The sequence below is a fragment of the Ochotona princeps genome, chromosome 25 (genome assembly GCF_030435755.1).
Source record: "Ochotona princeps isolate mOchPri1 chromosome 25, mOchPri1.hap1, whole genome shotgun sequence".
Taxonomy (NCBI): domain Eukaryota; kingdom Metazoa; phylum Chordata; class Mammalia; order Lagomorpha; family Ochotonidae; genus Ochotona; species Ochotona princeps.
The window spans coordinates 25479526-25492579 of record NC_080856.1 but is presented as its reverse complement, the minus strand read 5'-3'; the positions used below and the strand labels follow the sequence as shown (position 1 = coordinate 25492579).

The following is a 13054-nucleotide window of genomic DNA, read 5'->3' as shown; positions in this document are numbered from 1 at the left end:
CTGCGACTAGGGGACGTAAACCCTCAGGGGAGGCAGGGATGGCTTCTCCCTGCCCAAGCCAGCCTAGCTGTCCCCTTCCTGCACACCCTCCAGGTCAGCCCAGCTGGTCAGCCTGGACTCCATGGAGTATGTGCTCTGCCTCCTGTGGCCCTGCCCACCGCCATCGGCACCGCTTCTGTGCCTGGCCACCCACCATGGCACCACCCAGCCTGGCTCCACTGTCCCCGCCAGCAACACTCTCACCTTTCTGCCCAGGCTCCGAGGCTGAGGGAGAGCCGTGCCTCCTGCCCGCCTGTGACCGTGGGTGCCTGCCCAGGGTGGTGGCGGCCGAGCCTTCTGTGAGCCATCCTAGGCCCTGCCATCTCTTCCTCTGCTGTTCCCCCCAGGAGCCGGGGGCTGGGGGTCGTGGGGGCCCTGGTCCAGCTGTAGTCGGAGCTGTGGAGGAGGCCTGCGCAGCCGCACCCGGGCCTGTGATCAGCCCCCACCCCAGGGCCTCGGGGATTACTGCGAGGGGCCTCAGGCCCAGGGAGAAGCCTGCCAGGCCTGGCCATGCCCAGGTACCTGCCAGAGATGGGGCAGGGGTCTGGGGCATTATGAAGCCGCCATGCCACAGCTCTCAGCCTGTCCTGCCCCTGTCGCAGTGACCAACTGTACCGCCATTGAAGGGGCAACGTACAGCGCCTGTGGCCCTCCCTGCCCACGCTCCTGTGATGACCTCCTGGTGAGCCTGGCCTCCCTGCACATGTCACCTGACCTACCTGCCCACTCACTCAGTGTCCACCTGCTGTGGGCAAGGTGTAGCTTTGTGCTCTGGCCTCTTCCTCCTGGTGTTAGGCCACCCAGCTTCAACGTAGATGGGTCAGTAGAGAAAGGTTGGGGGGCTCTTCAGGGAACCACTCTCCCCAAGCTCTTTATTCCGGAGAAAGACAGCCTTCCTGCAGCAGCCACATCAAATTACAATTTTTTAGGCCAAGCAGAGCTTCAATTCAGTGTTTATCTTCTTTGTGATTCCCACCCGCCCCCGCCAGCCTGCGCTCTCGCCTGGGGAAAGGCAGAAGCCAATCAGAGCTCTGAGAAATGGGGCAGAGTGGCCGAAGGGGCTCCCCAGGCCCGGCTCCCAGTTCCCCCAAAATCCCATGCAGCCCCCACCAGCCTCACTCCCCAGGCCTCTGAGCCTGCAGCCCCATGAACTGGGGTCCCACGCCTGGAGCTGACATCCAGGCCTCATGCAGGCCCTCCTTGCCTCTCTGCTGCTCTGCTCCTGCCCTGTCTTCCCAGGATGGGAACCTGCACTGTGACCCCCAACCTCCTGCCTTTCCTAGCTAAACTTTGAGCCTCTGAACTGGAGGTCACACACCCCACCCCGACCCTCTCCAGCCTCCAGGTCCTTTTGCTGTCCCTGCAGACGGAGCTGTGATTGATTGTCTGCACACTGAGTTCTTGCTTGCTGTTCCCCCAGCACTGCATGTGGCGCTGCCAGCCCGGCTGCTACTGCCCACCAGGCCAGGTGCTGAGTGCTGACGGGGTTGTCTGTGTGCGTCCGGATCACTGCAGCTGCCTGGACTTGCTGACCGGGGAGTGGCACCGGCCGGGCACTCAGCTGCTGCGTCCTGATGGCTGCAACCACTGGTGAGGGGTGTGCCGAGCTATGCCCCTGAGCAGACTGGCGACTCAGCTGGCACATCCTGCAATCACCGAGGGCCGTGCAGGGTGGGCAGCATCATCCCTGCCAGTTCTGTGGGAGCCCTGAGGCAGCCAGCCCTATGTGTCTGCAGAGGGCTGGGCATGTGCCCCTGGGGCATGAGGCCAGACCCAGGCAGGAGGAGCAACATGGAGAGGGGGGTTTGCACCTGCTCTCTGGCCAACACAGTTGGCTGCAGGGCTTCCTGGCTTGAAGCTGTCCTCACAGGACTGAGTGATTCAGGAAGCAGGTATCTGAGAGGGGAGAGGAGCAGATGCCAGACCCCAGAGGGAACAAGGGAGCACAGGAGGGGGAGTGAGGGCTAAGCGGCCAAAAGACTGCGGGGACGGCCAGGGCTGAGATGCTGTGTCTGTATCTCCTTGCCCAGCACCTGCCTGGAGGGGAAGTTGAACTGCACAGACCTGCCCTGCCCAGGTATATGCCCAGCTTGGAGGGAGGTGGCAGGTGGCCCTGGGCCATGGAGAACCTGAGAAAGAGGGCAAGATGGGCCATATCCCAGAGCCTGGCATTCCCCTGGCAGTGCCTGGAGCGTGGTGTGAATGGTCGGAATGGACACTGTGCTCCCAGCCATGCAGTGGCCAGATGCGGACCCGCTCCAGAGTCTGCGCCTGCCCCATGCCTCGACATGGGGGTGCCCCATGCTCTGAGGAGGAAAGCGCCCAGCATCAGAAGGAGGCCTGTCCCAGCCCTGCCACATGCCCAGGTATGGTATCCCCACCAAGCCCATGTCTGCTTCCCTGGGCCTCAAAAAATCTGGGTGCTTCTGAGCTGGATGTCTCTGCCTGCACAGTGGATGGAGCCTGGAGCCCGTGGGAGCTGTGGGCTCCCTGCAATGTGTGTCTGGGGCAGTCCCAGCGGAGCCGTACCTGCAGCCAGCCCCCAACCTCTGATGGAGGCAGGCCCTGCATGGGGGCCCACGTGCAGAGCCGCCCTTGTCAGGACAATGCCACACAGTGCACGGGTAAGCATGCGGGCACAGCTTGGAAGGGCCCTCGCCAGGCAAGGGGATGCAGGCTCTGTCCTCTGAACTTACATCTATGCCCCTCTCTGCCAAGGACCACCCCTAGGTTGCTCAGCTGTGGGTTTAAGCAAGGTGACAGGTCAAGGCAGGTGCGTGGCAGGTAGGCTGTCACCTGACTGCCAGGAACCTTCCTTCTCTGCCCTAGACTGTGGTGGTGGCCTGGCTCTGCTCACCTGTGGGTGGCCCTGTCCCCGCTTGTGCCAGGACCTGTCCCCTGGGAGCATGTGCCAGGTAGGCTCAACCAGCTGCCAGTCCAGCTGCGGGTGTCCCCCAGGCCAGCTGTTCCAGGATGGACTCTGTGTGCACCCAGCCCGCTGCCGCTGCCAGTACCAACCAAGAGCCATGGGTGAGTGCTCCCCTTGCCTCATCTGGGCCAGAGACTTTGAGCACCAGCTGGTCACCCTGCCTTGCCCTTGAGCCTCTGGGCTTTCCTGTCTCCTGCATCCTTCTACCTCCCCAGCCCAGGACATCCCAGGGTGCCTCGGGTTGGAGACTGATGGGGAGGGGAGGCTGAGGCAGGAGGGGGGCCTTGCAGAGGAGTACTGAGGCTAAGCTTCACCCCTGTTCCCATACCCTCCAGGGGTCCCTGAGAACCAGAGTCGGGCGACAGGATCTGGGCTCAGCTCCTGGGAGAGCCTGGAGCCTGGCGAGGTGCTGACGGGGCCATGTGACAACTGGTGAGCCCAGAGAAGGAGGGCCCTGGGAGCCAGGTGAGCAGAACCTGGCCTTGTTTCTGAAGCTCCCCCCTCTGTTGTCCACAGCACCTGTGTGGCGGGAGTTCTGCAGTGCCAGGAGGTGCCTGGCTGCCCCGGCCCAGGAATATGGGCCGCCTGGGGCCCCTGGGAGGACTGTAGTGCCTCCTGTGGGGGAGGGGAGCAGCTGCGCTCCCGGCGCTGTGCCCGGCCTCCTTGCCCAGGGAATGCCCGGCAGAGTCGCACCTGCCACACTCAAGTGTGCAGAGGTGAGTCCCAGCCTGGCTGGAGTCTCCCCTCCCCTTGACCTTGGACTCACCTCACAGGTGCCTTTTGACCTCTTCCTGTCTCTGCACAGCCGAAGGAAGAAAGCGCTAGGCCAGAGGAGCCTGTGGGAAAGGGTACTGCCCAGGCAGGAGGTGGGGGAAAAAGGGAGGGCAGGCTGCAGAAGACAGAGTAGGCATGAAGGGAGGCAGTGGGCTGGGGCTGGGCACAGACTCCATGTTTCTACAGAGGCAGGCTGCCCGGCTGGCCGCCTGTACCGTGAGTGCCAGCCTGGTGAGGGCTGCCCCTTCTCCTGTGCCCACGTCACGGGACAGGTGGACTGCTTTTCTGAAGGCTGCGACGAGGGCTGCCACTGCCCCCAGGGAACCTTCCAGCATCAGCTAGCCTGCCTGCAGGTCAGCACCTAGCCAACCAGGAAGGAGGGCCTTGGCCGCTGCCCACCTGTGCCCCACTGGCCCAGCCTCCCCCACCCTGTCCTCCCCTGCAGAGGGCATGGCTCTTCATTGCACCCCTTTTTACCTCCTTGCCCTTCAGTCTCATTGGTGGGTCCAGGGATGTGCCCTGCAGAGCCTGGCAGGCGTATGGGGCAGGGGGATTCCTCTCCTAGTTTGGAAGCTGGCACCTTATGGCCTTCCCTCATCAGCTGCATAACCACAGTCATGGCCTGAAGGGACTTGAGCAGCCAGCTGGTCCCACCTGCTTAGAGCCCATGATGTGCCAGGAAAGAGACGCATCTGGACCATACAGCGGCAGAGCTGAGCCAGCCATCCTGATTCCTCCAGTTAGTTCCTGGCTCAGGCTGTTCTGCCTCCGGCCATGACCTGCCCTCTAAGGGCCTCTGTGGACACCTGCTGTGTCCTACTGCCCACTCCTCTCCATGCAAGAAAGTAGCTGATCTCTGGGGGCTGTGCCTGCGGGCCACACCCTACTCTCACCCTTGATCCAAAATGGTCCCCCCTCCAGGGTTCACACTGCCCCTCCCCTCCACACACACCTTGAGGTTCGTTGCAAGCTATGCAAAGGTACTAAGTCCTCTGCCCTGCCCACTCAGGAGTGCCCCTGTGTGCTGACAGCTGCGTTACTGCAACACCTGGGAGCTGCCAGCACTCAGCCTAGGGGCCACCTGGGACAGGTGGTTCAGCCTCTTCAGCCTGGGGATGAACTGAACTCGGGCCAGATGCTTCATGTGGGCTGCAGCAACTGGTGAGGGAGCTGCCAGCTTGGGGGTGCACTGAGAGCCATGGGGGGACATTTGAGGTGGAGGTGTGGGGGGGAGAGAGGGAGGTTCCGCCTGACTGAGCTCACCCTGTAGGGTTCCATCCATCTCTTAGCCCAAGCCCGGTGCCCACACAGTCCCTGGCCCTCAACGCTGGCCTTCTCCCCCAGCTCCTGCACACATGGGAAGCTGGCCTGCTCTGTGGAGGACTGTCCTGCCGCCAGTGGTGGCTTTGGTCCCTGGAACCCCTGGGGTCCATGTTCTCGCTCCTGTGGTGGGCTCGGCACGCGAAGCCGCAGCCGCCAGTGTGTGCACCCCCTGCTGGCCACTGTGGGCCAGGGCTGCCTAGGGCGCCACCAGGATCTGGAGTACTGCCTCAGCCCAGCCTGCCCTGGTAAGGAAAGCTGGCGGGAGTGGGCAGTGCCAGGACTGCAAAGAGGCTGGGATAGTGGCCATGTTTGTGTCAGCACGCCCTTGGTCCCCTCCTGTGTGCCCGTCCCAGTTGCTGTTTCTGCGTCTGCCTTCCTCCTACCCTCTGGCTCTGGGTTTCTGATCGGACACCTCCATGCTATGCTTCTGGAACTCTTGCCACATGTGCTATGCCGTGTGTCCATGGGCAGATGGTGGGTAATTCCCTGGCCTTGGAATACAGGGTCCCATTTCCACCTGTGGTGAGCCCTAGTTGGAAGTGCACGTTGCTATGCAAAGTCAGGGAGAGAAGGTTCTCCAAGAGGCATGGTATAGGAGGGCTTCCTGGAGGAGGCAGTTTCAGAAGGTTTGGAGGGATGGCGAGAACCTTGACAAGAAATGCCAGGTAACAGGAAAAGTTCCAGAAAAGCTGAGCTTGGGGAGTCCACCGAGGGAAGGCTGGACAAAGTAGCAACGGGCTGCGGCTGCTGGGGCCGTGCCAGCCTGGATGCATCCCTAAACAGGGGTTCTTTTGGCACAGGGGCTGAGGAATCCACAGTGGAACCGGTGACAGGCCTTGCAGGTAGCCCCGGCTTCCTGCACATCTCTGCGTGGCCTCCCTTTGGGAGGGGAAAGCCCAGGGCCCCTTCCCTCCCTGTGTGTAGTTCAGGAAAGTCCAGAGCCCAGGACTGACTCACCCCTCCCTCCGCTCTTTGAAGATGGCTGGGGCCTGTGGTCTCCATGGTCGCCATGCTCCCGCACCTGCACAGACCCCACTCAGCCTGCATGGCGCAGCCGTAGCCGTCCCTGTCTGTCCAACTGCACCGTGGGGGACCCCATGCAGGAGCGTCCCTGCAATCTACCTTCATGCACAGGTACGCCTCCCAGCTGTGACCTCCAACCCCCAACAATAACTCTCTCGAACCCCAGCCATGTCCAACTTCCAGACCCAACACAGTAGGTCAAGCAGTGATGGACTTCTGAGGCTGATACTGATCATATGTCAGTCTACCTCTAAGACCCAGGTTCCTTTGCCAACCCCACCAGCTGCTGGTGACCTGCCACCTTCCGGCATATTTCTTGGCCCTCATGCCTAAATCCCACAGTGGCCATGTCAGCCTGGGGTTACTGTGTCAGAGCCAGGATGGAGCCTCGTGCTCTGGATGGCGTCACAGCTGTCCCCCGACAGACGAGGGCTCCCCCTGAGCTGGGGCAGGCCAAGAGAGAGCCAGGCAGGCTCTGCTGACTCCGACCATTTGGTCCTACAGAGCTGCTGCCCCTGTGCCCCGGCCCTGGCTGTGCACCTGGAAACTGCTCCTGGACAGCCTGGGGTCCCTGGGCGCCTTGCTCGCGCAGCTGTGGGGTGGGCCAACAGCGCCGCCTTCGAGCATACCACCCCCCTGGGCCTGGAGGGCACTGGTGCCCCAACATTCTTACCACTTACCAGGAGCACCGCTTCTGCAACTTGCGTGCATGCCCAGGTGAGCTGGGCTGGGAGAGACCAGGAGCCCCTCTATGGCTATCCCGCAAGAGGCCCCTGCATGAGTACCCAGCCATGCCATGCAAGAAAGCCTGGCTCACCCTGGACCGTGGTGCAGGCTCTTGGGAATGTATGAGGATCCACTGCCTGAGCCCTCATGGAGTTGTCCTCTGCCCACACAGTGCCTGGGGGCTGGTCGCGCTGGAGCCCATGGTCCTGGTGTGACCGGAGCTGTGGGGGAGGCCGATCCCTGAGGAGCCGCAGTTGCTCAAGCCCCCCACCCAAGAATGGAGGTGCCCCCTGTGCTGGGGAAAGGCATCATGTCCGGCTCTGCAACCCCATGCCCTGTGGTATGGCACTGGGAACAGACATTCCCCACCCTCCCCAGGTGTTCCTGCACAGCTCCCACTCTCCACTCTCCCACCTCTCACATGACTCTGTGTGTGTGTGGGGGGAGTGTGGGTGTGTGTGTGTCCTGTACCCTGGCCCAGGGATGAAGTGCACGAGCCCGACCCCTGCTCACCGCCACTCCTCTCATCTTTGCCCATCTCCAGTTCTTAGCAAACCACCTGATCCTGCAGAGATTTAGGACTGTGTCAGGAGCATGCCTGGTTCCCATGGGGTATAGCCTGAGCCAGGCAGGCTGGAGTTGAGTCCCACATCCCTGCTCTCCAAGCTCCAACCTCTTCTTTAAAAAAAAAAAAATTACTTGTTTGAAATGCAGAGTGAGATGGTGAGAGATTGTCCACCTACTCTTTCACTCTCCAAGTGACCGCAATGACCAAGAGCTTCCTCCAGGGCCCCCACGTGGGTGACAGGTCCAAGTACTTGGCCATCTTCCACTGCTTTCCAAGCACATTATCAGGGAGCTGGATTGGAAGTGGACTGAGGAGGATTTGAACCATGCGCTAATACAGAATGTCCATCTTACAGGTTATGGCTTGATGTGCCATGCCACCACACAGGCCCCCCAACTCCTTCAACTGCCTCCTTCCACCATGGGCCCTGGCTGCAACCAGACCCTCAGGGGGGCACTTGGCACCCATACCACACAAGAATTCAGTCCTGCTCAACCAGGACGAGTGCTGTGAGCTCATGGTGAATGAGAGGAAGTTGCTGTCTCCTCGAATTGTCCCAGCTCCAGGGTCTCCCCGAGTGCCCCATGTGTCCCCAGGCAGGTGGGGTCCTCTGTCCCCAAGGAGGTGCCAGAGTCCCCAGTGGGGCAACAGTGGGGACAGTTTCTGAGCCCTCAGACCCAGTGCCTACTCCTAACCCTGGGCCTCTTCTCCACTCAGAGGAGGGCTGCCCAGCAGGCATGGAGATGGTCAGCTGTGCTGACCGCTGCCCCCGTCGCTGCTCAGACCTCCAGGAAGGGGTTGTGTGCCAGGCAGGTCAGGTGTGCCAGCCAGGCTGTCGCTGCTCTGAGGGTAAGTGCCTCAAGTCTTCTGAACACATTGGGATGGCCCAATGGGAAGGCAAGTGTGGCTGTGGGCAGTGGGAGAAATGGTGCCAGCACCGAACCCCTGACAGGGTCCCTGGAGCAGGATGGCAGCTGTGTGCCCATCAGCCATTGTGAGTGCACAGACTCCCAGGGTCGCAGCTGGGCCCCCAGAAGCCAGCACCAGGAAGCCTGCAACAACTGCTCCTGCCAGGCCGGGCGTCTCTCCTGCACGATGCAGCCCTGCCCGCCTCCCGCCCACTGCAGCTGGAGCCACTGGTCAGCCTGGAGTCTCTGCAGTCACTCGTGTGGGCCCCACGGGCAGCAGAGCCGCTTCCGGTAGGGGGCTGGAAGGGGCTAGTGACCCCTGTCTCACCAGGGCCTCCCCTCTTGTGCAACCCCTCATTGACATGATGTCCCTGAGTCCTCCCTGCCTGTCCTCCATGCCCAGTCCAACCTAGAAACTCAGGTTTCTGCTGAAATGTCTTCCCCAAGAGGCAGAGGGGTGGTGCAGGCCAGGCCATCTCTCACCCCTTCTGCCCCGGCACTCAGGTCCTCCACGTCTGGCTCATGGGCCCCAGAGTGTCAGCAGGAGCAAGTGCAGAGCCAGCCCTGTCCCCAGCCCCCGTGCCCACCCCTGTGCCTGCGTGATGCCCGCCCCCATACCTTGGGTGACAGTTGGCTGCATGGCGAGTGCCAGAAGTGGTGAGTGCAGGCAGGGAAGGGGCCTGGGTTGCCCTGTTGCAAGCATGGCCCCTGAGCCTGGGTTCCTCCCCCAGCTCCTGCACCCCAGAGGGCATCATCTGCCAAGACACGGAAGAGTGTGCAGGTCTGGCCTTCACCCCTTGCCCCTCTCAGCCCACCCCAGTGCCTGCCTACCTGCCCTGTCTGCCATCTGCCCTGTGTCCCCTATGCTAGGAAAGGTCCTCCTCAGCCCTCCCCTGCCCCACCTCCACCTTCATTCTCCCAGCCTCACCTATGCCCTTCCACAGTGTCTGGGGCCTGGACGCCATGGACCCCCTGGTCCAACTGTCCCGTCTCCTGTGGAGGTGCAGACCAGGTCCGCAGTCGATCTTGCACAGCTCCTACCCCCGGCCCTCACGGAACACCCTGCAGTGGCCCCAGCACCCAGACCCAGCGCTGTGGGCAGCAGCCTTGCCAGGGGCTGCTTGAAGTCTGTTCCTGGGGCCCATGGGGGCCCTGCTCCCAGAGCTGTGGTCCAGGTCTGGCCACCCGCTTTGGGTCCTGCCCCTGCATGCTGGCTGAGGCGGACCCCAACTGCACAGACACCTTCACACACCTGGACACTCAGGCCTGCTACCTGGAGCCCTGCCTGGGTGAGTGCATGGGGCGTGACGCCTGCTGCTGTCTTTTCTTGCCTTGGAGATCGCAGAGTTGACATGTTTTCCCAGCCCCAACCATCACCCAGAAACATCCTCCCACCACGTTGCCTGCTCCTTTCTCCTTCCTTGCTGTCTTGCCTTTTCCCATCAGAGCCCTTGGTGTGGGAGGTGCTCCCTACTGGGTGACAGGGTGACCAGCCACAGGTCTCTCCTGCCCCTTTCCCATGCAGGGACCTGGTTAGAGCCGGGATGAGAGGGGAGGGCAAGGGCGGGATAATCCAATGGGGCCCAGAGAGGCCCAAAACCCATGTCCCCCGACTCTGGCCCCCAGAGGAATGCGTGTGGAGCAGCTGGAGCAGCTGGACACGCTGCTCGTGCCAGGTGCCTGTGCAGCAGCGCTACCGACACCAGAGCCCCACTCCTGGAGGTGCCGGGGCAGGGACCCCCTGCACACGTCTGGATGGCCACTTCCGGCCTTGTGTCACCAGCAACTGCTCAGGTGAGACTCCTACGTGGGAAGCTGGGAGGCCTGAGTGGGGACCCCCACTGAGGCCCCCCAGCTCTTCCCACTGCAGACCTGAGGTCCCAGCACCAGAGAGGTTGACTGCACCTGCATCCATGTCATCTCTGCCCCCTCTGTTCCCCACTGTGCCCACCCCTGGAACACATGCCTAGGCCCCTAACAGCCTGCAGCCTCCGGGCTCTCTGATCCTTTCCTAGGAGCCTGGGTCTCCCCTGACATGCAGCAGGGGCAGCCCTGGCCTCCCACCTGGTAACCTCTCACCCCAGTGGCCTCAGTAGGACCAGGCCATTGTGCTCTGGGTCTCCAGAATGAGACAGGGTTATCTCTGGGCCACCAGCTGCTCTTTTCTCCCCCAGAGGACAGCTGCACACCTCCCTTTGAGTTCCAGGCCTGCGGTTCCCCCTGTGCGGGGCTCTGTACCACACACCTGAGCCGTCACCTGTGCCAGGACTTGCCACCCTGCCAGCCCGGCTGCTACTGCCCCGAGGTGAGGGCTGGGAGCTGGGGGAGACCCCAGGGGCAAGAGGTCCACCCCCTCCAGCCTCCACCCTCTGTGCTGCCCATGGTGACTCCAGTCCCCCCAGTTCACACCTGTGTCCTGCTCATGCACCTGCTGCAAGCATTCAGGCGACAGAGGAATCACCACCATAACCTTTCTCCCCTGTCTCTCCTGCCACACAGGGGCTGCTGGAACAAGCTGGGGGCTGCATCCCCCCAGAGCAGTGTAGCTGCTGGCACCCCTCAGGAGGGGAAGCCGGAGTCGTCCTGGCCCCTGGGGACCGCCTGCATCTGGGCTGTAAGGAGTGGTAAGTGATGAGCAGCGTCAGGTAACACAAGATGCCTGGACCAGACAGTGGGCAGGGCTCGCTGGGTGGGCAGCCTGACCCAGGCAGACAAAGCCAAGCCAAGGCCCTGGAGCCCAGCCCAACCTCTGGGCAGAAGGTCCCAAAGTGCAGAGGCTGCCACTCCTTGCCTTGGATGTCCTAGAGCTCAGGTATCCCCGGCTCTGGGCTGGGTCCTGCCTCCCGAGCTCACCCTGGCTACCCTCTCCCACAGTGAATGCCGGGGAGGAGAGCTGCATTGCACCAGCCAGGGATGTCAAGGTAACCAGAGAGGCATGGCCCAAACCAGGAGTGCAGGTTGCCCTTCCTGTCCCCCACATTCCCTTGAGCCTTTCCTCTTTGCCTCTCTCTGCACTGAGGGGACCCTGGGAGGGACACCTACATACTGTGTTCCAGGTCTTCTGCCTCTGAGCGGCTGGTCAGAGTGGTCGCCCTGTGGGCCCTGCCTGCCCTCCAGCAGCCTGGCTGCCACTTCCAGGACCGCCCTGGAGGGGCGCTGGTCCTTGGATGTAGCCAGTCTCTCCCCAGCCTCAGGCCCTATGTTGGCTTCAGAGCAGCATCGCCACCGCCTGTGTCTGGATCCCGAAACGGGGAGGCCCTGGACTGGGGACCCCGACCTCTGCACCTCACCCCTCAACCAGCACCGCCTATGCCCTGACCCTGCAGTCTGCCATGGTAACGTGGAGTGGTCTGGAGTGCAGGTGGGGGTGAGCTGGCCAGGGTCCCGGCCATGCACTCATTCCAGTGGACAAGAGTTAGCCCACCTACTGACCTTGGTGGGTTTGAAGTTGGGTTGGAGTTCAGCAGTGGCAAAAAAAAAAAAGGAGGAAAGAAGGGGGGGACACTGGGAGGGTAAGTGTCTACAGGGGTAGAGCCCAAGGCCTCAAGGGATGTGTCACCTGGGCACTGGTTTCTGTGTTTTCTTCCCAGATCCATGCCAGTGGGGCCCTTGGGGGCCCTGGAGCACTTGCCAGGTACCCTGCAGTGGGGGGTTCCGGCTGCGCTGGAGACAGGCAGGGGGCACCCCTGGAGAAGGCTGTCAAGGGCCGTGGGCTCAGACCGAGAGCTGCAACCTGGGGTCCTGTCCAGGTGACTCCTGTCCCAGCCTGGAGGGGGCAGCATTGGGACACCAAGAATGGCACAGGAAGGAGGTGGTTTAGGGGAAAGGAGGGTGCTGTCTGGGAGGCAAGAACCTTGTCTCCTGGTCCCCAGGGGAGAGCTGTGAGGCCCGCAACACTGTGTTCACCCCTCATTGTGCCAACCGATGCCCTCGTAGCTGTGCTGACCTCTGGGACCGCGTGCAGTGTCTGCAGGGACCTTGCCTCCCAGGTAGCCCAGCCACCCGGCAGCTCTCCCTGGACGTTCACTGCCCCCACCACCTGCCCCTGAAGAGTGAATGGTCCCAGGGAGGGGCTGGAATGAGGCTCCACAAAGATGGGTTGTGTCTATGTGGATGCTCTTGGTAGCCTAAGGGCTGGGAAGTGGTGCCCACATGTGGGCTGAGCTGCCGTGGCCCTGGTGTTCCCAGGGAGCAGGAGAGTTGGTGGAGACCATGTTTTGGACTCAATCTACTGTGGGAGGCTTGCCTGAGCACTGAATCCTGCTTGTTCTCCCACCCCCAGGCTGCCGCTGTCCCCCCGGTCAGCTGGTGCAGGATGGGCACTGTGTGCCCATCTCCTCTTGCCGCTGTGGCCTCCCCAGTGCCAATGCCTCGAGGGAGCTGGCCCCAGCCGAGGTGGTCCAGCTGGACTGTCAAAACTGGTATGCTGCTTTGCTGGCCTGCCAGGACCAAACAAGGCGGGGTTCTACGTGGAGACGCGGAGCAGGTCAGGGCTTCAGGGTGCCGCTGCTCATTCTGACTCGTGCATGAGTTTGCTCTGTGCTCCTCCTCTGCAGCACTTGTGTCAATGGGTCCCTGAATTGCGCACACCAAGAGTGTCCAGTGTTGGGGCCATGGTCAACCTGGAGCACCTGCTCAGCCCCCTGTGGTGGGGGCACAAGGAGGCGCCATCGGAGCTGCCAGGGGCATCCTGGAGGGACACCATGCCAGGAGCAGGACACAGAGCAATGGCAGGCGTGTGGTCTGCAACCCTGCCCCAGTGAG

General features: G+C 62.3%; 1 protein-coding gene across 1 annotated transcript in view; it reads left to right on the top strand.

Moving 5' to 3' along the window:
- Positions 1-13054, top strand: part of LOC101521581 (SCO-spondin) — a 46731-nt gene that overhangs the window by 29466 nt on the left and 4211 nt on the right. The window contains exons 61-91 of the mRNA XM_004594502.2: positions 94-300; positions 387-557; positions 642-721; positions 1460-1629; positions 2070-2116; positions 2223-2405; positions 2493-2663; positions 2869-3069; positions 3304-3400; positions 3485-3684; positions 3935-4095; positions 4752-4903; positions 5087-5310; positions 5866-5907; positions 6044-6199; positions 6593-6805; positions 6987-7154; positions 8100-8231; positions 8335-8581; positions 8795-8947; positions 9022-9071; positions 9235-9579; positions 9917-10084; positions 10465-10595; positions 10790-10914; positions 11165-11211; positions 11347-11625; positions 11881-12039; positions 12163-12279; positions 12573-12711; positions 12847-13049. Coding sequence (XP_004594559.2) covers positions 94-300; positions 387-557; positions 642-721; positions 1460-1629; positions 2070-2116; positions 2223-2405; positions 2493-2663; positions 2869-3069; positions 3304-3400; positions 3485-3684; positions 3935-4095; positions 4752-4903; positions 5087-5310; positions 5866-5907; positions 6044-6199; positions 6593-6805; positions 6987-7154; positions 8100-8231; positions 8335-8581; positions 8795-8947; positions 9022-9071; positions 9235-9579; positions 9917-10084; positions 10465-10595; positions 10790-10914; positions 11165-11211; positions 11347-11625; positions 11881-12039; positions 12163-12279; positions 12573-12711; positions 12847-13049 — 4938 coding nt within the window. The remainder of the gene's footprint in view (positions 1-93; positions 301-386; positions 558-641; positions 722-1459; positions 1630-2069; positions 2117-2222; positions 2406-2492; positions 2664-2868; positions 3070-3303; positions 3401-3484; positions 3685-3934; positions 4096-4751; positions 4904-5086; positions 5311-5865; positions 5908-6043; positions 6200-6592; positions 6806-6986; positions 7155-8099; positions 8232-8334; positions 8582-8794; positions 8948-9021; positions 9072-9234; positions 9580-9916; positions 10085-10464; positions 10596-10789; positions 10915-11164; positions 11212-11346; positions 11626-11880; positions 12040-12162; positions 12280-12572; positions 12712-12846; positions 13050-13054) is intronic.